Source organism: Manis pentadactyla, chromosome 1 (assembly GCF_030020395.1).
Source record: "Manis pentadactyla isolate mManPen7 chromosome 1, mManPen7.hap1, whole genome shotgun sequence".
NCBI classification, from domain to species: Eukaryota; Metazoa; Chordata; class Mammalia; order Pholidota; family Manidae; genus Manis; species Manis pentadactyla.
In genome coordinates this window covers 125,053,781-125,079,883 of record NC_080019.1, presented here as the reverse complement: position 1 = coordinate 125,079,883, position 26,103 = coordinate 125,053,781, and the positions used below count along the sequence as shown (strand labels likewise).

The 26,103-nt window shown below is 38.2% G+C and overlaps 2 protein-coding genes across 5 annotated transcripts in view; one reads left to right on the top strand and one right to left on the bottom strand.

Moving 5' to 3' along the window:
• Window positions 1-13,425: 13,425 nt before the first annotated feature.
• CEP19 (centrosomal protein 19) lies at window positions 13,426-18,325 on the bottom strand. Of its 4 annotated transcripts, none has more exons than XM_057501498.1 (3): window positions 17,783-18,325; window positions 15,404-15,603; window positions 13,426-14,777 (listed from the first exon to the last, which is right to left on the bottom strand). In XM_057501498.1, exons 2-3 carry the CDS (start codon window positions 15,531-15,533, stop codon window positions 14,416-14,418), a joined length of 492 nt encoding a protein of 163 aa, XP_057357481.1. In that variant the 5' UTR covers window positions 15,534-15,603; window positions 17,783-18,325; the 3' UTR covers window positions 13,426-14,415. The 4 variants fall into 4 exon arrangements, with proteins under 4 accessions (XP_057357481.1, XP_036789072.1, XP_036789071.1 ...); XM_036933177.2 differs by having other exon boundaries at window positions 15,404-15,567; XM_036933176.2 differs by having other exon boundaries at window positions 15,404-15,544.
• PIGX (phosphatidylinositol glycan anchor biosynthesis class X) overlaps window positions 18,214-26,103 on the top strand; it is a gene marked incomplete at its 5' end in the record, with an annotated part of 58,950 nt that continues 51,060 nt past the window's right edge. The window contains 2 exons of the mRNA XM_036933178.2: window positions 18,214-18,487; window positions 20,856-20,919. Coding sequence (XP_036789073.2) covers window positions 18,214-18,487; window positions 20,856-20,919 — 338 coding nt within the window. The remainder of the gene's footprint in view (window positions 18,488-20,855; window positions 20,920-26,103) is intronic.

Genomic DNA, 26,103 nt, shown 5'->3' with positions numbered 1-26,103 from the left:
GCAAAGAGTTTTTAAAGAAGGTATGAGGAGGCAGAGCTTAGATTTACAGTGGCAGGAGGATTGGCTAGCCTAAGGCACATTTTTCAGGTTGGGAGGGGGCAGCAGCCGGGGACTTTGGCACATCATCAGTGTCCGACATGCTCACCCCTCCTTCTGGTGCCTCCAACCTTACACTTTCAACACTAAACTATTGCTCCTCCAGACTCTTTAATTTCACAAGACTTCGTAACTTTTTTGATTTTATGGATTTCCTTCTCAATCTGTCTTGGCCCAGAAAGTTCAGATGCTGCTACCACCAGGACTTGCTGAACTTCTGAGATCTCCTAACCCAGCATTTCCCTTCTTTGACTAAGTTGCGTTACCTGCTTTCTCCCAAGCTCACCTGTCACAGCTTGCCGACATGTTGCCCTCTGGTGCCACCCTTTCTAGTACTTTTCATGGCTCAGCTCCTCCCAGTTGACTCAGCTTCCTCCTGCCTCCACAGGCCTCCATCCAGCCCTAGATTCCAAGGTCCACTGCTTTTTGCTACCCTGTGCCGGTTGCCAGGCCTTCCTCAATCCCTTAAGCTTTGCTCTATCCACTGTATCAATCTCTTTCCAAAGGTCTCCAGGCATATCCTTAAAAGACAGAGGGTCCATACTGGGTCTGGAAGTCTAAAAGGCTTGCTCCTTTGCTAACAGGAGTTTTTTGGTTGCAGAAACAGAAAAAGATCAATTTAAGCTGGCCTAAAAAATGGGGAATCTTATTATTTCATATAACAAAATGCCCAAAGGTAGGGCAGGCTCTATGTGCAGTATGCCAAGGCTCTGGCTCCATCTTTCTCTGATTCTCTTTGTTCTGCCTTCATTAATGGTTAGCATCATCCTCAGCTGATCACAAAATGACTGCAGTATTTCCAGGTGTCATATTCAGATACAACCATGTCCAGAGAATTGGAATGCACTCTTCTTCAACTAATAGGACTTTTCTTCAAGTCTTTGTAGATCCCCCTCCAGATCTTATTGGCTACAGCTGGGTTCTAAACCATAGACAACAAACTGGGACCACTGGGATTTATTGAGACCAAGCAGAATTTGCCTCTGAATCTGAGACTTATGTGGGAGGAGGAATTATACCTGAACAAACAATATTGGACCTCTGCAGGAACTGAAGAAGGGGAAAAGGATGTGGGTGGGTAATCAACATCGGCTATAGTGTGAAATAGTGAGCCATTGAAAGAAGTACTTAAGAGCCATAAAAGCTAAAATTTTTGAACTTGAAGATTGATTGTTAATTCAGCCACACTATTATTGTAAACTTGACCACAGGAAGTTCTTTTGTTGTTTGTCTTTAAGAGAGATGAGGTAAGGATGGGGAGATCATTTTTCATTTGTTAACTCCTAGATTGTAGATCTTCATTTGACCCCACAACCAGTCTACTTTCTCCATCTACATTGAACATATATAACCTAACCCTTCCACCTGAACAAAGGTCATTCCACTCATCTCTCATTTTTGCTCTAACTCCTCACTCTTTCCTAGCTCCTCCTCAATCTCACTATAATCATATGGCTCTACCTCTTCATTAAGACGACTGAAATCATAAACTTCAACCTGCCTTTGGCATCATAATGGCCAATATTAGTTTTTCTCTTTTGCTCTTCCTGATCCTTTAAAGCCATCCCTTTCAGGCATCTTGGGGAGCTTCCACACAGGAAATACTCAAAAAGTGTTTCTTGAATGAATGCATTTATTCCATGCCTTCTCCAATATTTTTCAATCTCCATGTCTACATATGTTCAAAGAGGTTTTACACATTTATTTGACCCCTCTTGTTCATTCTGAGAATGCTCTGAGGACATTGATTCTATTGTTTGCTCTTTTTTTAACAGCTTAATTAAGGTGTAATTTATATACCTCTCTCTCTCTCTCTCTCTTTATATATACATGTATATATATATATATATATATATATAAATACGTATATATATAGATACCATAGAAGTCACCTGACTTTAAGTGCACAAATCAGTGATTTTTAGTGAATACACAGAATTTGCGAACATAACACAATCTAGTTTTTAAGTGTTTCCATCACCCCCAAAATCTCTCTCATGTCCATTTGCAGTCAACTCCCATTCCTCGGCCCTCTCCCAGACAACTACTAATCAGCTCTGTCTCTATACAGAGAGTTGCCTTTTCTAGCTATTTCATATCAATGGATCATATCAATGGATCACATGATATGTAGTCTTTTGTGTCTGGCTTCTTTCACTTCACATAATGTTTCATTGCTAAATAATACTTTATTGTATGCATGTTACACATTTTGTTTTTCCACTCACCAATTGATGGATATTTGGAGTGTTTCCATTTTAGGCTAATTTGAATATTGCTTTTATGAACATTCAACTAAAATTCTTTGGGTAGACATATGTTTTCATGTCCCTTGCATAGATTCCTAGAGGTGGAATTGCTGGTTAATATAGTATGTTAATGTGTAAATTTTTAAGAAATTATCAAACTGTTTTCCAAGACGGCTGTACCATTTTACATTCCGACCAGCAATGTATAAGGGTTTCATTTTCCCCACATCCTAACACTTATTACCTGTCATATTTATTGTTATTGTAGACATTCCAGTGGGTGCAAAGAAGTATTTCATTGTAGTTTTAATTTGTATTACCCTAATGGCTGATGATGTGATCTTTTCATGTGCTCATTAATTATCTGCTTATCTTTGCTGAAATGTCTATGGAAAACTTCTGCTCATTTTTAAATTGGATTAGTTCTCGTCTTATTATTGAGTTGTAAGAGTCTTTTTTTCCATTAAATTTGTATTTTATTAACATTTTAATATAGTTCTACTGGCCAACATGTCAAATTATGGATGTGGTTTTCATGCAATCTGAGTAAACATAATGTTAATATTTTGAAAATTATTTTTCTCTGAGAAACTATTAAAAGGTTTTTAATGTCCTGAATGATATTTTAATTCCAATTCTGCCTCAATGTAAAATGCAAACACAGTCCTTACCACTCTCTATAATTCAGTAAAATGCAGAATACAATGTTTTTGAGGAATTGAAGCTTGAAGCAGTAATTTAAAATAACAATTGTTAATTAAGGTGACAAACAGTGCAGACAAGCAGACTTACTATTTTCTTATGCACTTTTTTTGTTTGTTTATATTCAGCATGATCTCATGCTTGTAAATATATATATTGTTGGTATCATTAATCTACAATTACATGAAGAACATTATGTTTACTAGGCTCCCCCCTTCACCAAGTTCCCCCCACATACCCCTTCACAGTCACTGTCCATCAGCGTAGTAAGATGCTGTAATATCAATAATTGTCTTCTCTGTGTTGTAGAGCCCGCCCTGTACCACCCCCACATTATACATGCTAATTAGAATGACGCTTTCTTTTTCCCGCCCTTATCCCTCCCCTCCCACCCATCCTCCCAGTCCCTTTCCCTTTGGTAACTGTTAGTACATTTGTGGGTTCTGTGATTCTGCTGCTGATTTGTTCCTTCCGTTTTTCTTTGTTCTTATACTCCACATATAAATGAAATCGTTTGGTACTTGTCTTTCTCCTCCTGGCTTATTTCACTGAGCATAATACCCTCTAGCTCCATCCATGTTGTTGCAAATGGCAGAATTTGTTTTCTTCTTATGGCTGGATAATATTCCATTGTGTATATGTACCACATCTTCTTTATCCATTCTTCTACTGATGAACATTTAGGTTGCTTCCATTTCTTGGCTATTGTAAATAGTGCTGCGATAAACATAGGGGTGCATCTGCCTTTTTCAAACTGGGCTGCTACATTCTTAGGGTAAATTCCTAGAAGTGGAATTCCTGGGTCAAGTGGTATTTCTATTTTGGGCATTTTGAGGAACCTCCATACTGCTTTCCACAATCGCTGAACTAATTTACATTCCCACCAGCAGTGTAGGAGGGTTCCCCTTTCTCCACAGCCTCTCCAACATTTGTTGTTTGTCTTTTCGATGGTGGCGATCCTTACTGGTGTGAGGTGATATCTCACTGTGGTTTTAATTTGCATTTCTCTGATGACAAGCGATGTGGAGCATCTTTTCATGTGTCTGTTGGCCATCTGAATTTCTTTAGAGAACTGTCTATTCAGCTCCTCTGCCCAATTTTAATTGGATTATTTGCTTTTTGTTTGATGAGGTGTGTGAGCTCTTTATATATTTTGGATGTCAACCCTTTATCAGATCTGTCATTTAAGATTATATTCTCCCATACTTTATGATACCTTTTTGTTCTATTAATGGTGTCCTTTGCTGCACAGAAGCTTTTCAGCTTGATATAGTCCCACTTGTTCATTTTTGCTTTTGTTTCCCTTGCCTGGGGAGATATGTTCATGAAGAAGTCACTCATGTTTATGCCTAAGAGATTTTTGCTTAAGTTTTTTTCTAAGAGTTTTATGGTTTCATGACTTACATTCAGGTCTTTGATCCATTTTGAATTTACTTTTGTGTATGGGGTTAGACAGTGATCCAGTTTCATTTTCTTATATGTAGCTGTCCAGTTTTGCCAGCACCATATGTTGAAGAGATTGTCATTTCCCCATTGTATGTCCATGGCTCCTTTATAGTATATTAATTGACCATACATGTTTGGGTTAATGTTTGGAGTGTCTATTCTGTTCCACTGGTCTGTGGCTCTGTTCTTGTGCCAGTACCAAATTGTCTTGATTACTGTGGCTTTGTAGTAGAGCTTGAAGTTGGGGAGCGAGATCCCCCCCACTTTATTCTTCCTTCTCAGGATTGCTTTGGCTATTTGGGGTCTTTGGAGGTTCCATATGAATTTTTGAACTATTTGTTCCAGTTCATTGAAGAATGCTGTAGGTAATTTGATAGGGATTGCATTGAATCTGTATATTGCTTTGGGCAGGATGGCCATTTTGACGATATTAATTATTCCTAGCCAGGAGCATGGGATGTTTCCACTTGTTAGTGTCCTCTTTAATTTCTCTTAAGAGTGTCTTTTAGTGTTCAGGGTATAGGTCTTTCACTTCCTTGGTTAGGTTTATTCCTAGGTAATTTATTCTTTTTGATGCTATTGTGAATGGAATTGTTTTCCTGATTTCTCTTTCTATTAGTTCATTGTTAGTGTACAGGAAAGCCAAAGATTTCCGTGTGTTAATTTTGTGTCCTGCAACTTTGCTGTATTCTGATATCAGTTCTGGTAGTATTGGAGTGTAGTCTTTAAGGTTTTTTATGTACAATATCATGTCATCTGAAAATAGTGACAGTTTAACTTCTTCTTTACCAATCTGGATTCCTTGTATTTCTTTGCTTTGTCTAATTGACGTGGCTAGGACCTCCAGTACTATGTTGAATAACAGTGGGGAGAGTGGACATCCCTGTCTCATTCCTGATCTCAGAGGAAAAGCTTTCAGCCTCTTGCTGTTCCGTAAGATGTTAGCTATGGGTTTATCATATATGGCCTTTGTTATGTTGAGGTACTTGCCCTCTATACCCATTTTGTTGAGAGTTTTAATCATGAATGGATGTTGAATTTTGTCGAATGCTTTTTCAGCATCTATAGAGATGATTATGTGGTTTTTGTCCTTCTTTTTGTTGATGTGGTGGATGATGTTGATGGATTTTCGAATGTTTTACCATCCTTGCATCCCTGGGATGAATCCCACTTGGTCATGGTGTATGATCCTTTAATGTATTTTTGAATTCAGTTTGCTAATATTTTGTTGAGTATTTTTGCATCTACGTTCATCAGGGATATTGGTCTGTAGTTTTCTTTTTTGGTGGGGTCTTTGCCTGGTTTTGGTATTAGGGTGATGTTGGCTTCATAGAATGAGTTTGGGAGTATTCCCTCCTCTTCTATTTTTTGGAAAACTTTAAAGGAGAATGGGTGTTATGTCTTCTCTGTATGTCTGACAAAATTCCGAGGTAAATCCATCTGGCTCAGGGATTTTGTTCTTGGGTAGTTTTTTGATTGCCACTTCAATTTCATTGCTGGTAATTGGTCTGTTTAGATTTCCTGTTTCTTTCTGGGTCAGTCTTGGAAGGTTGTACTTTTCTAGGAAGTTGTCCATTTCTCCTAGGTTTTCCAGCTTGTTAGCATATAGGTTTTCATAGTACTCTCTAATAATTCTTTGTATTTCTGTGGGGTCCATCATGATTTTTCCTTTCTCGTTTCTGATTCTGTTGATGTGTGTTGATTCTCTTTTTCTCTTAGTAAGTCTGGCTAGAGGCTTGTCTATTTTGTTTATTTTCTTGAAGAACCAACTCTTGGTTTCATTGATTTTTTTCTATTGTTTTATTCTCAGTTTTATTTATTTCTTCTCTGATCTTTATTATGTCCCTTCTTCTGCTGACTTTAGGCCTCATTTGTTCTTCTTTTTACAATTGTGATAATTGTGACATTAGACTATTCATTTGGGATTGTTCTTCCTTCTTTAAATATGCCTGGATTGCTATATACTTTCCTCTTCAGACTGCTTTCACTGCGTCCTACAGAAATTGGGGCATTGTGTTGTTGCTGTCATTTGTTTTCATATATTGCTGGATCTCCATTTTAATTTGTTCGTTGATCCATTGATTATTTAGGAGCATGTTGTGAAGCCTTCATGTGTTTGTGAGCCTTTCTGCTTTTTTGTACAATTTATTTCTAGTTTTATACCTTTGTGGTCTGAAAAGTTGGTTGGTAGGATTTCAATCTTTTGGAATGTACTGAGGCTCATTTTGTGCCCTAGTATGTGGTCTATTCTGGAAAATGTTCCATGTGCACTGGAGAAGAATGTGTATCTTGTTGCTTTTGGATGTAGAGTTCTATAGATGTCTATTGGGTCTATCTGTTCTAGTGTGTTGTTCAGTTCCTCTGTGTCCTTACTTATTTTCTGTCTGGTGGATCTGTCCTTTGGAGTGAGTGGTGTGTTGAAGTCTCCTAAAATGAATGCATTGCATTCTATTTCCTCCTTTAATTCTGTTACTATTTGTTTCACATATGTTGGTGCTCCTGTATTGGGTGCATATATGTTTATAATGGTTATATCCTCCTGTTGGACTGAGCCCTTTATCATTATGTAATGTCCTTCTTTATCTCTTGTTACTTTCTTTGTTTTGAAGCCTATTTTGTCTGATACTAGTACTTCAACACCTGCTTTTTTCTTCCTGTTGTTTGCATGAATTATCTTTTTCCATCCCTTGACTTTTAATCTGTGCATGTCTTTGGGTTTGAGTTGAGTCTCTTGTAAGCAGCATATAGATGCGTCTTGCTTTTTTATCCATTCTATTACTCTGTGTCTTTTGATTGGTGCACTCAGTCCATTTACATTTAGGGTGATTATTGAAAGATATGTACTTCGTGCTATTACAGCCTTTAAGTTTGTGGTTACCAGAGATTCAATGTTAGCTTCTTTACTACCTTACTGTCTAACTTAACTCGCTTATTGAGCTTTTATAAACACAGTCTGGAGATTCTTTATTTCTCTCCCTTCTTATTCCTACTCCTCCATTCTTCATATGTTGGGTGTTTTGTTCTGTGCCGTTTTAGATGTGCCGCCATCTAGAGCAGTCCCTCTAAAATACCCTGTAGAGGTGGTTTTTGGGATGCAAATTCCCTCAACTTTTGCTTGTCTCGGAATTGTTTAATCCCTCCTTCATATTTAAATGATAATCATGCTTGATACAGTATCCTTGGTTCAACACCCTTCTGTTTCATTGCATTAAATATATCATGCCTTTCTCTTCTGGCCTATAAGGTTTCTGTTGAGAAGTCTGATGATAGCCTGATGGGTTTTCCTTTGTAGGTGACCTTTTTTCTCTCTCTGGCTGCCTTTAATACTCTGTCCTTGTCCTTGATCTTTGCCATTTTAATTATTATGTGTCTTGGTGTTGTCCTCTTTGGGTCCCTTCTGTTGGGAGTTCTGTGTGCTTCCGTGGTCTGAGCAACTATTTCCTTCCCCAGTTTGGGGAAGTTCTCAGCAATTATTTCTTCAAAGACACTTTCTATCCCTTTTTCTCTCTCTTCTTCTTCTGGTACCCCCATAATGCAGATATTGTTCCTTTTGGATTGGTCACACAGTTCTCTTAATATTGTTTCATTTCTGGAGATCCTTTTTATCTCTGCATCAGCTTCTATGCATTCCTGTTCTCTGGTTTCTATTCCATTAATTTTTTAATATTTATTGTATTTTCATAAATATATATGTTTTTGGGAGGAGAGATCCACCGAACTACTCACGCCACTATCTTGGCTCTGCCAAGAGTCTTTTATATATGCTGGGTATAAGTCCTTTTTCAGATATATGGTCTACAGATATATTCTCTGTCTCTGGATTGTCTTTTTATGTTTTCAATGTTGTCTTTGGAGTAAAACATTTTTAAATTTTGATAAATACAATATATCAATTTTTTGTTTTAATGTTCCTGCTCTTAGTTCTTAGCTCTTAGATCTTCACCTAAGACCTCTTTGCCTAACCCAGGTGTTATGGACTGAATGTTTATGTCCTTCCAATATTCATGTTGAAATTCTACCCCTCAATATGATGGTATTTGGAGGTTGTGGTCCCACCTTTGGAGGTGGGGAGGTAATTAGGATTAGATGAAGTTGTAAGGGTGAAACTCCTTTGAGTGGTATTAGTGCTTTAGGAGTCATGAGAGAGGTTGCTTGCTGTGCTCTGCGTTCTACCATTAGACGATACTATATCACGCCGGGTGCGCTTCCCCATGAAAGCAGCTCCCCTGCCGGGCAGCTGTGTGCCGGCAGCGGCCTTTGGGTCTGGCCTGGGAGCTGTGCGTTGGGCTTTGATTCCGGTCGGCTGCCAGGAGCACGGCTGTTCCTGGGCTGCTCCTCCACCACCACCGCCAGCTCCCGCGGGCTGCTCCCGGAACTCTCTGGCGCCGCCTCTGCCGGCGCGTGTGGGCTGCACTTGGGCCCCTCTGGCACCGCTGCAGGTGCGCACGGGTCTCTCCTGTGCCCGTTTGGTGCCGCCACTGCCGGCACTCGCGAGCCTCTGCTGTGGGCTCTCGCGGGCCTCTCCTGGGCCCCTCTGGCACCGCAGCCACCAGCGCGCGCAGGCCGCTCCCGGGCCGCTCGGTTGCTGCCGCAACGGGCTTGTATGGGCCATTCCCGGTCCCCTCTGGTGCCGCCCCCAGCGTGCGCTGCCACTCTCCCACTACTGGGCTAGGGTGTCAGGGTCCGCGCCAGTTGGGGGAATGACTGGCAGGTTGCTTATTGCTGTGAGGGGCTTCAGAGCTGTGCTGCCACCCAGGGGGTTAGGGTGCCTAAAGTTCTCCGGGATTCCCAGCTGCTGGCTAAGTGTGCTGGGACGACTTCATCCAGCTGTGGGGTCTGTCTCTTTAAGACTTGCAAAAATCACTTGCTTTTCTTTTGTCTCAGGGGTGCCGGTTGGGGGGACCTGCCCGTAGGTTTTGCTTTTCCGTTTCTCTAATATCCAGCACCCCGTGCACCTTGTGTCTGCACTCCAGGTGCGGATTTCTAGAGCTGGTTGTTTAGCATTTCTGGGCTTTCACTCCCTCCCTGTTCCAACTCCTTTTTTCCGCCGGGTTCTGGGGTGGGGGGCATTTGGGTCCCGCTGGGCCACGGCTTGTATTTTACCCCCTTCGTGTGATGTTGAGTTCTCGCAGATGTAGATACATCCTGGCTATTGTACTGTATCCACCGGTGTCCCTTTTAGGAATAGTTGTATTTATTGTATTTTCATAAATATATATGTTTTTGGGAGGAGATATCCACTGAACTACTCACGCCGCTATCTTGGCTCTGCCAAGAGTCTTTTATATATGCTGGGTATAAGTCCTTTTTCAGATATATGGTCTACAGATATATTCTCTGTCTCTGGATTGTCTTTTTATGTTTTCAATGTTGTCTTTGGAGTAAAACATTTTTAAATTTTGATAAATACAATATATCAATTTTTTGTTTTAATGTTCCTGCTCTTAGTTCTTAGCTCTTAGATCTTCACCTAAGACCTCTTTGCCTAACCCAAGTGTTATGTACTGAATGTTTATGTCCTTCCAATATTCATGTTGAAATTCTACCCCTCAATATGATGGTATTTGGAGATTGTGGTCCCACCTTTGGAGGTGGGGAGGTAATTAGGATTAGATGAAGTTGTAAGGGTGAAACTCCTTTGAATAGGATTAGTGCTTTAGGAGTCATGAGAGAGGTTGCTTGCTGTGCTCTGCATTCCACCATGAGACGATACTATAAGAAGTTCATGATCTGCAACCTGGAAAAGAGTTCTCTCCAAAAACCGACCAGGCTGTATCCACCTTGGACTTTCAGTCTCCAAAACTGTGAGAAATAAATTTCTGTTATTTATAAGCCACCCAATTGACAGTATTTTGTTTTAGCATCCCAAGCTAAGACACCAAGGTCATAAAGATTTTCTCTTTATTTTCTTCTAAATAGTTTTAGCCATAGTTTTAGCTTTTTCATTTAGGCCTAAAATTGTTTCCTTTTTAATATCCTGCAGTTTCAATCCTAATCACTCCCCTCAAGCTTCATTTGTAAATATTGAGAGATCCAGTTGCCAAATCCAATGGCCTATCCTTAATTTTCATCCACCACTCTTGTCAAAATATTAGACAGGTGAATAATAATTACAAAACTACAAGGCAGACAGATCCTGGTGAACCTCTTATCAGATTATGTTTAAAGTGACCACTTGACACAAGGGGTGCTTGTTACATACTCACTTAATCTGAAAACAGAAAAGAACTTTTAAGTCAATTCTTGAACTGACCCAGGGTCCCAGGGTTACAATCTTTGATTAAGACTACAGTAGAGTAAGAAGTTCTAACTGATTTGCATTTCCAGGCTCACATATGAACAAACTTACCCCTCAATGAACCAGAGATTTTTTCTTTTTTTTTGAGGCTATTATAAATATCAATTTGTATTTGGGTTTTTAGGAGTTAAACATAGTCAACCATTGGTTTTGGCAAAGTGTATTTACAGTTCAAACAGCTTATTTTATTAATAACTGAGTATAAAATGACATGTAGTTGAGTCTTTTTTTTTAATTGACCTATAGTTGATATACAATATTATATTGGTTTCAGGTATACAACACAGTTGATCCAGAGATTTTTAGGGATCTAACAGACTAAGGATACCTCAGGGCCAAACTGAACTTCCAGGGTGGCTCTCATAGTATTGAGCTTGATAGGCTGAGCAAGCAGCTCTAGAACCAGAGAACAGCAGGATCTGCTCTTAAAGGGTGGATGAATGGGGTAGGGAGGGTTAGATTTATTTAACAACTAAATGAGCTAAAATTTGCGTAGGTACAGTATTAGGTAAAGAAAAACAAGGCAAGGTCAAGTGTTTTCCTGTTTTAAGACAGCAGGGTTCTATGCTAGTTTACAGACTGCAGAGAATGAGCCAGGAGGGCATGAAGCTGAAATGAGAAAGACAGAAATGGAGAGAGAGAAAATAATTGATGAAGTAAGGTCACAAGAGATGATGGGATCCAGAGCACTCTAGAGAAGCCAGTTTCTGGGCAACATGGGAAATGAGAGAAGGTGAGGGGAGAATTTTCCCATTTCACTTTTACACTAGTATTTGCCTACATTTGAAAATGATGAATATTGAATACGTATTAATTTTTTTAATGAAAAAATATAAAAGAGCCCAGCAGAAGAAATAGCTCCAGACAAAAAAAAACCCACAACTGCTCAGCTCACATGATCTCCTCCATCTGCTCTAGTTTCAGTCAGTACCTACCTCTACCTCATTTTGACTAGTTTTGTTGCTTTTGCTAAACTATGTTAACATCTCAAAGGCAAAAGTTATGATCCATTTTCTATCTTTCTATAACTCTTAATTTAGTGAACACGTGAGATATGCTTAATAAAAATCAAAAAAGCATGAACTGGGAAGTGTGCTGCAGATGACATTAACAATCAAAAGATAATTATTTGGACACATATGGAAACTTAGGATATGATAAAGGATGCATTTCAAATCAATGAGAAAAAAATGGGCAATTCAACTGATAACAGTGTTGGGACAGCTGAATGAGCATCTGGAAAAAAGCTGGATTTGTATCTCACATGTTATACCAAAATAAATTCCTGTATAGAAACAACCATGGGATTAAAAGAAAAATCTTGGATGAATGCCTCTCTATATATGACACAAAATGCAGAACCATAGAGAAAAATATTGACCAATTAGACTTGAACAAATCTGCCTAGAAAAAAACATCATAAACAAAATAAAAAACAAATGACAAAGTAGAAATACCTACAACTCATATCTTGACCAAAGATTATTTTCCTTACTAAGGAAATTAATACAAATCAGTAAGAAAAACACTACTCAATAGATAAATGAGCAAAAGATTTAAGTTATTTCATAAAAAATGGATCTTAGATGTATTAAGACAGTCTCACTCATAATAAAAGAAATGCAAATTCAAACTATGAGATACCACTTTAAGTGATAAAGTTGGCAAAGATCAACGTGTTTGCTAACATTCTCTGTTGATGAGCATGTGGGGGAGAACAGGTATTCACGTACTGCTGATAGTGTAAGTTGGTATGACCTTCATTGTAAGTGCTATGCATTGGTAAAACACACTCCAGCCTCATGTCTGTCATTTCGCTCTTGCTTAAACTGAATTAGCCATGGCTCAAAAGATCCTTTTTCTTCCTCAAATATGCCAAACACACTCCAGCCCCAAGGACCTATGTATTTACTTTTCTCCACTACCCCTGAAATGCACATCAACTTCTTACCTCCTTAGGCCTTTGCTCAAATGTCACCTCTTCAGGCCTTCCCTGATCACCCAATTGAAAACAGTGGCTCCCCGTTTCCATCATTCTTTTTACCTTGCTTTTAATTCTGAGCATTCATCAATGACATTAGTCTATGTATTTACCTTTATTGTCTCTCCTCTCCCACTAAGCTGGAAACCTTTTAAAGGCAAGGACTTTGTTGTGTATATTGCTGCATCCCCTCCCTCTAGAATAGTACAGGCTCAGCATGTAGTAGGTACTTATTAAGTACATACACTAAATGAATAAATGAATTAATGAACCCCTTTGGAAGACAACTTAGCAGTATCTATTAAAATTCATTATGCCCATGCCCAGGAACAACCATCTAGGCATTATTTATAGACTTCACACATGAGAAACAGAATGTACAAGATTATTTGCTGTGGCATTGTTTGTAACAGTAAAAGCAGAAAACAACCTAAATTCAACTCTTAGAAGAAAATATCTACATCTACACAATGGAATACTATGTAGATACCGAAAACTTTCCAATTCTGAAAATTCTATTGCTACCTTTGGCAAATATATATATGACCCATGGCCATCTTAAATCCCTGGTAATAATATCACTGTAAGAATGAATCCTTTAAGGGGGCTTTTAATGGTAAAGAGAGTTAGGATGGACAGGCACAAAGAGTGAATGATTTTTACAGTTTTATTTGAGTATTAATTTGCTTACAGCAAACATAAGATTTCTACAAATTGAATAATGTTCTAATTAAAAGAAAGATATATCTGTATACACATAACCTTGGTCAACAAAGATCCCTTTGTACATCCAAACTCAATAGGCCTACACTGGCAGTATCTAGTTTTCACTTATTATGGGTAGATTTCCCAATTTACAAACAAACCTCTTATTTATGAGAAGAGGTTCAGGGTTTCAGAATGTCTTCAGCAGATATTTCCTGATACCAAAGGGGCAGAACTCCCCTGCTGTCTATCAAAGGGCACCCACTTGCTGCTGCAGTAAACTCTTCCATTCCGGAGTTAAATACACATAAAACAGAGTTAAATAGATATGAAGACATAAGGCATACAGGACAAACCCTTAGGAACCATACATGTCCTCCAATCTTATCACATTATACTTTCCTTACTGTTCCTCAAAGAAAATCTTCTAATTCCTATCTCTTTACCACCAACCCTCACCCATCCACCCTTTTTTTTCTCCCAGTTTCTCTCATTTGGAATTGATTTAAGTTTCTATCCAAATACTACTATTTCAAGGGGCCAGGCAAAGTCCCATCTTGCCACTAAAGGACAAAATCTTCCCTATTTAACCTACAGTAATATAGGCTCTGACCCTCTTTAGCCTTTATCAAGCATCTGGCTGTCATCTCTTTGCTGCCTAGTACTGTTAATTAGCTTTTCACAAGTTTCTGACTTACCTTCCAATTAGATTGTAAGCTCCTTCAGGGCAGATTCCTATATTCTGCTTTTTCCTGTGTTCCTTATGCACCTATACAGTAGATGCTCTACATGTCCTGGGTTTTTAAAGTAACACAGTCAATCCAAATACGACCAAAAGGGTACATTTAGTGTTCTTTACAGGTATTTTGTAGAACCAACCTACATCCTTTGTGTAAACATGTATTTTTTGCTAGCCCAGTAGTTTTGAGTTTTTGGTATCAGAACTCATCAGCTGACTCTGTGTCCCAGCCACAGGACTGCAGTTGTTCATCCTGTGGGAACTCAACTTCAATGTCATAAACAAAATTTGGATCATCCTTCTTCTTCTGATTTTTCTCAAAAAGTTCATCCATGATGCTCTTCCTTTTGGCAAGTTCCTTGTCATCTAGTTTATTCAGGTCCTCCTCAGGATCAATAGTTGCTTCCCCTTGAATTTGTTTCATTGTTTCTGCCAAACTCTGTCCCCGCAAGTAACCTCGTAAGAAACTGAACAACCTCTCTAGCTGCCTCAGGGGTACCTGTTCCAGGTAACTCTTATGTCGTGGATTACTCTTTAACTGTTCGGCAGCTCTGTTGCAATCTAGGAGAGAAAAACAAAACTATATGCTACAAACAATATATATATCACAAACTACTGATGCACCACTAACTACTGAAAGCTTCATCTGCCATCACAGCAAAGTAGCTAAGTGGCTTTTTTGGAATGAAGTATTTTGCAGAACCATCCCATTATATCAAGCTTTGTGTGTGGTGTGGAAAGGAGGGATATTTATTTTATTTCCTTCACTTGAAATCATTTTAAGGAAATGTTGAACACTTTGAACTGGAGAAAATGTCCGAAGAAAAAAAGTATTATTATAGCTTTAGATATTAGTACTGGTACTGAGAATATCAAGACTGCAAATAAAAACACATTTGTGAGGAGAAAGAAAATTAATATTACTGAAAATGCCATCTCATTTAACCCACTACAAATCTGAAAGGGTTGGATTATTGACTTCCTTTTACATAATAGTAAACTGAAGCTCCTGAGAGTTAGTAATTTAGTCAGGGTCACACATCTGCCCTGATAGAGGCATGACTTGAATATAGGTCTGTTTAATTCTGAAGGCCATGTCACTCCATTACATGAGACTCAAATCATTCTTATTAAGTGATTTAGAAAATATTTAAGACAGGAGACAAGATAAAGAAAGCATGAGGTACCTGAAAACTTTGAAAAGTTTCGGACGGGCATGATGCGCAGGCGACTTTTCTCCTTCACTTCATTATCATAGATTAAGATAATAGCTGGAGGCTGGAACCTAATTCCACATTTCTTGGCAGTGCACATCATTTTCACATGTGCTTCAGGGTAAATCAGAGGAAATCTGATGAAAATATGTTAGTCACATAATGACTTCCTGCTAAAGGGGAAAAAAAATTAAGTGTTGGCTAAATCCTACTGCCTCCTCTCCTCCTCCCCAGTAGATCTGGCTCTAGTCCAGTTCTGGAGCTGCAAGCTCAGCCTACGAAACTCAGTATTTTGAGAGCTACCCTGAGAGTACAGTTTGGCCCTGGGTTACTCTTACTCTGCTGGACCCCTGAAAATCTCTGGTTCCATGACAAGATTAAGTTTGTTCAGATATGAGCCTGGAAATGCAAATCAGTTTGGACTTCTTAGTGTACTGTACTCTTAACCAAAGGTTTTCTATATATGTATAAGCCCCTGAATCAGCCCAAGAATTGGCTTACAGGATCTTTTTTATTTACCAATTAAAGTATGTACAAGCACTCTTTATATCAAGGTACTAAGAGTTTTTTTTAATCTTAAACATTATGTCCTAACAGGTTCACCAGACCAGATCTGTCACCTTTGTACATTTTATTTTTTGGTAATTGCTAATTTAATCATTTACTTTCTTTCTTTTTTATATGTTCCATGAAGGCAGGGAATATATCCATTGTTCACCAAAATTCCAGCACAATACCTGGAATGCGGTAGGCATTCCATTCATACTTGTTTAATTCAGTGTATTAAGAGAGCTCCTGTATATCCTCTGAGTGTTTATAGTATAGAAGTGTGATCAAAATGGCAGATCTGATTCAGAATCTGCTTCTATATATACAAGGCAATAAAGTTTATGTGGCTTTTATTTCAGCTTATTTGTCTCACTATATGTTTTTTCAGTTATAAGAAACACAGCTATTTTGCAGGTTAATAATTTCTATTCCTTCTTCTCTTCCCTGCCCCCAATGCCAAAATACACTTAATTTTAGGGACTGCTTTAAGTACAACTATGATATTCTCAGGAAGATTTCTAAATGTCAAGGAACCTAGAGGTAAAACAGGGTAGGGTGATGCTATCTTCATAAACTCAGTTCTGTTTGAGAATCACTATAGGAACATAGTTATTCCACATACATGCTCATTGTAGAAAAATGGGGTTATGGGTGAAAGGGGCAGGAGGAAATATAATCAATCACCCTTTCAGTCTTTCTTCTAGGCATACAGTTTTATTTTTTAAACTATAGTATGTTTTTTATATTATATGTACTATTTCTACCTTGTAAATAACCTATGTGACTTTGCCATTAAATGTTTTATGAAAATGCAATTTTTATGGCTGCCAAGTATTTGTCCTATGGATATACCAAAATCTATATTATTCACCCCTTACTATCAGATGTGAGAATTTTTACTCTTAGGAAATTAACTGCAATTGACACTTAAGGTACTTTTTTTTACTTAGTTTCCTTTCTCTAAAAAAATTAAACCTTTATTTTTACTAAAGTAATGTTTATATTGTTTAAAATGTAAAATAATTCTATGAGGCTTATAACAAAAAACTGTTATCTTCTGCCCTTTGCCTTTCCATAGGCAACCAGTTTCAATTCTTTTAAGTGTCCCTGCCGAAATTTATTTCCATGTTTCTTAATAGCAAGATTATACTGCTATTTTAAGTTTTAGATAGTATCTTCTGACATCTTTCCTCTGTGAGACGTTCCTCTTAGAGCCCTCGGTTTGCTCCAATCTGGACTGGATATACTCTTGAGGCCTGCTTACAGATTCAATTTAATTCATTAAGACAGGTAACACATTTACCTAACTCTCTTCCTAGACACTAATGCTTTTCTCCTCAGTGATCAGTGACTGCCACAATCCTGCCAGGCATCCCCCACAGCACCTAAAAATGTACAGATTTTGCCAACAGGTTGTGGATAAAACTGCAGTATTTACGAAATCTCTCACCTGGCCTTAGTGCATCTCCACATCAGTAGGTGTTTCCAAGGCGTGGAGAAAAGCAGCCATCTCCATATCAATGGGTAATTATCTAGTGATAATTAGGGCATAGCTAGACAGGAGAGGATGGGTGGAGTCCCTTTTTTTGCAGCGGGGTGCGTGCGAGAGATACAGGCGAGCGGAAGTGGATGACTGCTTGTAAGCAATAGAGGGGTTTCTCCCCCTTTATTTCTCCCTTTGACTTATCTCGGATTCAAAGGTATTTCGCCCCGGGCTGCGAAAATATTTTCCCCCGGAGTTACACAGGTAGACGATCCTCTACGTTCTCACGTCCCCACTCATGCAAAGGCTACCTTTCTTACCCTTAGAGAAGTACAGAAAGTGCATCTTCTCCAGCAGGCCAACGTCTAAAACCGCCGTCAGGGGGTCGTTTACATCCAATTGCAGTGCACTCAGAAGCACTTGAGGCCGAGGCCAAGCGGAGGCTGGCGCTGCAGGAAGAGGCGACAGTCACAGCCCTGCATACGTGACTGTGGGGTGAACTCCCTGGCTGAAGGTCCGAATCCGCAAATGCTTGGAAATGGAAGCAAGGACCCGAGCTCCGCTAGCCGGCTCCGGTGACCCGTGAGGGGACCTGAAACCGGCTGGGGAAGCGAGGAGCACTTCCCACGGCGACAGCCCGAGCGTACGTCACGGCGCTTGCGCGGCTTCTAGCCCCGCCCCCGACCGGGACGGCGAAGGGTGGAGTGGCGAGAGGAGCGAGCTTGGGGGCTGGGACCGTCGCCTCCCGTGACGCCGGAACTTTCGGCAATCACAGCTGCTAGGAGCCGGAACGGCTGGACCGCGGGCGAGCCTTCCGTTCCGGTTACTAACTGTGGTAGCACGGCCGTGTGCAGCTTCCTTCGTCTGCGTTTCGTTCCCGCGCGCTCTTCTCAGGCGCGCGTTCTCAAGCGTCCTGGCTGCCCGGGCCGTGGCCGTCCGGGCGGTGGCCTGGCTGCTCCTCTGGGAGGCGTCTGTGCTCACGCTAACGCCGTCCGCGGCCTTCACCGCCACCCCCATCAACGCGGGTAATGGTGGGGCGGGGCTGCGGGAGAGGGTCGGGCTTGAGGGCCGCTGGGCCGGGTGCGGTCCGGACTCCCGGGTCCCCTCGGCCCCTCGTTTTGCAATGGTACTTCACTGGGCGATCCTAGAACTATAGGGTGAGCTAGGGGAGGTTAACAACAAAGGCCACGTTCCTCTTCCTCTCCTCCTCCCCCCCGTCCGTTTGCTCTCTACCAGCTCCTGGGTCTCTGGAGATGGGGCTTTGACGTTTAAAGGTGGGACTGGCTGCGCTATTACTAAAATACTCTGAAGGAAATAGAGCGGTGAAGCGTTTTGGGATGCTCTTGGGCTGCATAAAGCTTCTGACTACCACTGGGCCAGCAAAGCCGCAGGGCCATGAAAGGTGTGAGAATCCCAATCCAGAATACAGAGACTTCAGGGACATGGGAAGGGGAGGACGACTCGTTTTGTTTTACAGACAGTTTTGATAATAAACTGGATGGCCTGGAGTTTCTTTATGACTCGGAGCTGGATAAGAAAGTTGCTTTTTGGGCCCAACTGCTGTGCTAGTTGCTGTTGTCCAGCCCTGAGCTGAACACGGCCCCAACCCGCGTGGAACTTGCAGTGTAGTGGAGAAGACAAATACGTGCAGTAATTACAATAAAGCTATAACATTTGATAAGGAAAGGAAAGTCAGTACAGATCAGGTGAGTTTCTCCATCTGTAAAATGAAGATATTAAACTAGTATCTGTCAGTCAATGCAGTTTTGCTTTTGTGGGTTTACATATTAGGTTACCAAATTTTAAGAAAGGATTATGAGGCCAAAAAGAATTTTTAAGTAACTGGACTTGGTGATCTCTAAAGACTCCTCTGGCACTAGCATTTTATGATTCAAAAGGGGTAAACTTCCAGAGCCAATTCAGGCCAGAGTAACCAAATAATGTTTAAGAGGAAAAAAATCTTAAAGGTGAATTCAGATGTAACAAATTCGTTTTGAAAATGGTACTTTTGCCTTAAAAATCATAATCTAGTATTTGCTATACTGTTTTGTAAATTAGCCTATCACCCCAGATGAATGTGATTTACTACTTACTCTCTAGTGTAAATCCCAATAGAATTTAAGCCTATTAATCTGACCTTTTTTTGTAACTTAATTTATAGGCAGATATAAACCCTTACTCCCACCCCATCCCCATTAAAAGTAAATATGAAGAAACTTAAGGATTTGTATAAGCGATAACATTAGGTTATTTGTTTGGGAAAAGATATATGCCTCTCCAAACAAGCATTTCTCTAGCTAAAAGAGTAGAAATATTGTAGGCTTTGAAAGTCAGGCAAGTCTTGCTTCAAAATTCAGTAACTTATTGTATGATCCAGAGTCAGTAACTCCCTAAGTCAGTTTTCTCCTATGTAAAAAGTTGTAAAAATGAAAACATATGTGAAAGCCCCAAGTAGAGGATCTGTTGTATAGGTACTATTTAAATTATTTTTTCCGTGCTTTATTTCTTCTTTCCCTTGTGTATTTCAGATATTTTCATCTCCACATCGTTTTTTTTCAGGAAAACATCTAATCGATTTAGCATCATGTAATAGTATACAGTTTTCTGTGTTTTGTTTTAATATTCTTCCCATACACCTCCAGCTTTGAAAGTGGAATGAAGTTCCATAGAAGGTTCCTGGCAGAACTGGTGATCATTAGTAACTGAATTTTTACTTTTTTGATGCTGATGTTGAATAATAGTTTTAATGTCAGAATTCTGCATGGAGTCAGTATAGTGAGAATTCAGTCACAAGTTATTCTAAAGTTTATAAAGGAATCCTTTGAACCTTTGAAATGCCTCTTTTTAAAAAACCTTCCCAACATCTCCACAAGGCATAAATGTACCACCTTCTGAGTTTTATAGGTGCAGTTGGTAGAATATAGAAGTTGCATGTATGTATGGAATACATAGTTTCAGTGAGCTAGGATTGTAACAGATTTCCTGGCTCTCTAGCCTTTCTGTTTTTTGGGTGTCCTGGAGTCATAACAAACACTTACATAGAGCTCTTACTATGTTGTAGGCCCTGTTTTAAGTGCTGCTACCTGTATTAAATTCATACAACTAAGAGAGAGAAACTATTTTGGTCAAAGTCACATAACTATTAAGCCACAGTCTGGGATTTGAAACTAGGCAATCTAGCTCCAAAGTCAATGTTCTTAACCCAAATGCTGTGTTAGAAGTAGACTTATTTGTAGCTCAAATTGCTTAAGTTTTATAAGTTTTTGTTTTATTTTTAGGTTGGTTAGGTTTTCTAGGCAAGTAAAACTATCAAATAATTATTTTCTAATTATTTAAATATTCTTTCATTGCATGCTTATTTTCTTAAAAAATATCTTTTGGTTCTTCTTACAGGCATACACGCCACTTGTTCTGAAATTATTTTGAGGCAAGAAGTTTTGAAAGATGGTTTCCACAGGTAAGTTGCTGACTGACGTCTGCTTTTATCAAAATACTGTTTCATGTAATTTAGAGCAAAAAATCAATAGTTGAAAATGATATACTAAAAAAAAACACTTGCTTTTTTAAAGTTATAAATGACAGAGTTATCTGATGTGTTCATAGTCTGAAATAATGATTAAAATAACATTGGAGAAGAGGAAACAAACATTTATTATTTATCATGTATATAATATACAGTTGACCCTTGAACAACGTGTGTTTGAACTGTGCAGGTCTATTTATATGTGGATTTTTTTCAAGAAATAGATTGAAAATTTCTTAGAGATTTGTGACAATTTGAAAAAACATTTTCTTTTCTCTAGCTTTATTGTAAGGATATAGTATATAATACACATACATACAAGATATGTGTTAATCGACTGTTTATATATTATTGATAGGGCTTCTAGTCAACAGTGGGCTGTTAGTTAAGTTTTTGGGAAGTCAGAAGTTATATGTGGATTTTCAACTAAGCTGAGGTGGGTTCTTCTAACCTCCACATTGTTCAAGGGTCAGTTGTGTTATGTATATATGGATAGCCAGAAGCTATATATACATATTCCATTTAATCTTCACAATGGTTGTGAGATAAATTATACCTTTCTTTTTTTTCAGATGAGGGAACAGAGGCTCAGAATTTAAATTAAATAGTTTGGTAAAGGTTAGGGTGGTGGAATTCTAATTTAGGACTGTCACTCTGAAGCCGTGCACTCCAATACTAAGATGTAACACCCTAAACCACTATTTCCGATTTATAAAAAATTTGGTTCCAAATGATCACACTAGTTCCAAAATAGAAATTATCCTCAAAAATTAATATTTGCCAATTTTGAAGATATTTAAAAGATTGGTAACAAGTTATGGAAACTGTTACATTAAAAAAAGTTACCAAATTAAGGTTCTCAAGGTGATTACTTTGAAATGTTTCTGGATATGTGATTTATAAATTGTTACATATATTTAAAAAATCACTTCACTTTGTAAGTCACTTTAAACTAAAACATCTCACTTTCCTCGCTCTTCAAACTTAGCGTACATGTGAATTACTAGGAGGTATAGTAGAAAGAAATTGGTGCAGTTTTTGTTTTTTTGTTTTGTTTTGTTTTTAATTCAGACAGATTTGGGCTGAGGAAGTAGCTCTATTATTTAGTATCTGTGTAACCTAAGTCAGGTTACTTAAATTTTTGCTACCTTATCAGTAAAATTGGATAATGATAGTATTTCCTCATTATAGTTGTGAGGATTAAATCAAAGACTCTGGAAAACCCTTTACTGTAGTGCTTGTCATGTATTACATACCCAGGAAATGTTAGCTATTATTATTCATAATGAAATAGGTGATCATGCTGGGCAATATAGTTCCTATTAAAGGGGAGGTATGACCATAAAGTAATAACTGATTTGGGGAGGGAAGTCACTTCTGAAAGGCATTTTTGACAGAGTTCCAGACACATTTCAAGCAATGTCAAGGTAATTATTCCAAGTATATACCTCCTCTACTTAAAGTAATTTGGATATATTCCCAAGAGAGTGGGAGATACTAAATAATGCAAATAATAATTTAGAAATACTAAATAATGCAAATTCTAATGAGGAAGAAAGGCCTGAAGAGGCTACTGTGAATAGAGAGTAACTGTGTCCAGTTATAAGTACTGAATATATAAAAAAGGACATAAAACCAAGGATAGAACCCACAAGAATAGTTTCAGAAACTAGAAATCCCAGTTATTTGAGACCTTCAGAAAATGGCAGTAATCATTTTTGAAAAGGCTTATTAGTTATGTTTACAGCAGTTATGTTCATAGCAGTTAGGTTTATAGTCTTGCTGCTAGAGTGGATAAGGAAACATTAACAGATTATAGAAAGTAGATTTTGTTAGCTCCTCTTATTTCTGTCTTCTTGGTCCAGAAGAATTACTTCCACTCTGGAAAGGGCCAACCAAATATTAGCAGTAGGAAGCTGAAATGTAATATGTAAGGGAATTTAACACAAAAGGGCCTGAACTACTGTAAATGAATGTAGGATCTCTCTCTTATTAATTATATCTCATTGCAGTAGGAGAACTTGATTAAAGGATTGCTGAATTTCTGTTTGTAGTTTTTGGATAATCTGTTAGTTGGCTGATATATATTCTGTGCAAAATTCTAGACCAGATTATTAAAAGGATAGTTTGTGAACATAGAAGAGAAAGTTGTGGTTTCCAGGAACTAGCATGACTTTATTACAAATTTATTTCCTTTATAGAGTTACTGGATAGGTAGCTCAGAGAAATGTTATAGCCATAGTATGTCTGATTTTCTGCAAGATTTTTTATGAGGTTTTACATGTTGTGAACAAGATGAAGAATGTGAACTGAGTTAATATAGGTGAATGACTTCATAAGGATTAACAGATACATTTATAACATGTTCCGATTAATGGATTGAATATCATCTTGGAGGAAAGTCCTGAAGAGTCTCTGTCTTTTTCAATATAAGTTCCTTACTTCTGATTATGAAATACTGTATGTTTATAAATACATGTAGAGTATCCAGAAGGAAATAGCTTATAAATACATTCCACTTTTATAGAGGCAGAATGAAATAGTGGCTAAGAATGTGGGCTTCAGAATACAACTACTAGGGATTTGAATCTTGGCTCTTGGATAAGTTAGTCTCTCAGTGCTTTGATTTTCTTTCTGAAAGAGGGAAAATATTTTACTCACATGTAATTTAGCTGATTTGCATATGCCATGATTAACTTTCATATCACTAGATACAATATTTTGGACAAAAAAAGAATATAATAATATATAATGATACCACAAGTACCACACAAAATTTTTTCAGTGAATGCAAATTAGTACGAAAATAAAATGCTATGTGTAAAATTACCTCAGACTTCTTTAAAGAATATAAGCAAAAAAAGCACACACACGCAGCTATTTTTGATATTTAATTCCTGAAATTGCTGCTGTGTTCTTGGAGCAATGAATTCATAATAAATATATTGATTGTCTGAGAACCAGAAACTAATGTCATACATTTATATAAAGCCTGAAAACATTTTTAGTTGGAGGTGACAATTTTTTTATGCAGAGAGTAACATTGGTATTTTAACTTCAGTGCTTTATCAGGTAAAATAGGAATTATAGTAGTACTTTTTCAAGTCTTTTTTTTTAATCAATTTCATTGAGTTTTGATGATTACCACATAACCACCACCCCAATCAAAATATACAATATTACCATCATCTCCAGAAATATACATGTACTACTTGAAATTATTCTTCCTCCCCCCATACCCACATCCAATCACTGATTGGATATATATATATATATATACTTTTATTGTGTAGATTTTCTAGAACTTTATATAAATAAAACCATAGAGTGTATACTTTTTGATATCTGACTTCTTTCACTCAGCATTTATGTCAGTGAGATTTACCCATGTTCTGCATGGCAGCAATTTGTTTCTTTTTGCACCTGACAAAATTTCTTTATCCATTCATATATCTATGGCGTTGGGGTTATTTCTAGTTTTGGTTATGATAAAGCTATAATGAACATCTGTATACAGGTCTTTGTGTGGGTATGTTTCCATTTCTCTTGGATAAATAATGATGAGTGGAATTGCTGAGTATATGGTAGATATATGTTGAACTTTTTTTTTTTTTTTTTTTTATATGTTGAACTTTTTAAAAAAACTACCAAACTGTTTCCAAACTGATTGTACTGTTTTACATTTCCCCCAGGAGTGTCTGAGAGTTCTGTTTCTATGAAATCCCTGTCAATACTTATTATGGTCAGTCTTTTAAATTTTAAATATTTAGGTGGGTCTGTAGTGGTATCTCATTGTACTTTTCTTTCTTATTATCATGTTATATATATCTTCATATTTTACTTATGTAGTTGTATAGTTAATGTACATAACATTATGGTTACTAGACTCCTCCTATTATAAAGTCCCCCCCACATAACCCATTACAGTCACTGTCCACCAGCATAGTAAGATGCTATAGAATCATTACTTGTCTTCTCTGTGGTGTACTGCCTTTGATGTGTCCCCCCTCGCACTAATCATAATGCCCGTTTTTCCCGCTTATCCTTCCCTTCCCACCCATTCTCCCCAGTCCCTTTCCCTTTGGTAACTGTTAGTCTTTTCTTGGGTTCTGTGAGTCTGCTGCTGTTTTGTTCCTTCGGTTTTTTTCTTTGTTCTTATACTCCACAGATGACTGAAATCATTTGATACTTGTCTTTCTCTGCCTGCCTTATTTCACTGAGCATAATACCCTCTAGCTCCATCCATGTTGTTGCAAATGGTAGGATTTGTTTTCTTATGGCTGAATAATATTCCATTTTGTATATGTACCACATCTTCTTTATCCATTCATCTACTGATGGACACTTAGGTTGCTTCCATTTCTTGGCTATTGTAAATAGTGCTGTGATAAAAACATAGGGGTGCATATGTCTTATGGCAGCTGTGTTCTTAGGGTAAATTCCTAGGAGTGGAATTCCTGGGTCAAATGGTATTTCTATTTTTAGTTTTTTGAGGAACCTCCACACTGCTTTCCACAATGGTTGAACTAGTTTACATTCCCACCAACTATGTAGGAGGGTTCCCCTTTCTCCACATCCTTGCCAACATTTGTTGTTGTTTTTGTTTTGGATGGTGGCCATCCTAACTGGTGTGAGGTGATATCTCATTGTGGTTTGAATTTGCATTTGTCTGAGGATTAGCGATGTGGAGCATCTTTTCATGTGCCTGTCGGCCATCTGAATTTCTTCTTTGGAGAAGTGTCTGTTCAGCTCCTCTGCCCATTGTTTAATTGGCTTATTTGCTTTTTGTTTGTTGAGGTGCATGACCTCTTTATATAATTTGGATGTCAACCCCTTATCGAATATATCATTTATGAATATATTCTCCCATAATGTAGGCTGTCTTTTTGTTCTACTGATGGTATCCTTTGCTGTACAGAAGCTTTTTAGTTTGATATAGTCCCACTTGTTCTTTTTTGCTTTTGTTTCCCTTGCCCGGGGAGATATGTTCATGAAGAAGTTGTTAATGTTTATATCCAAGAGATTTTTGCCTATATTTTTTTCTAAGAGTTTTATGGTTTCATGACTTACATTCTGGTTCCAGTCCTTGGTGCATTTGGAGTTTACTTTTATGTATGG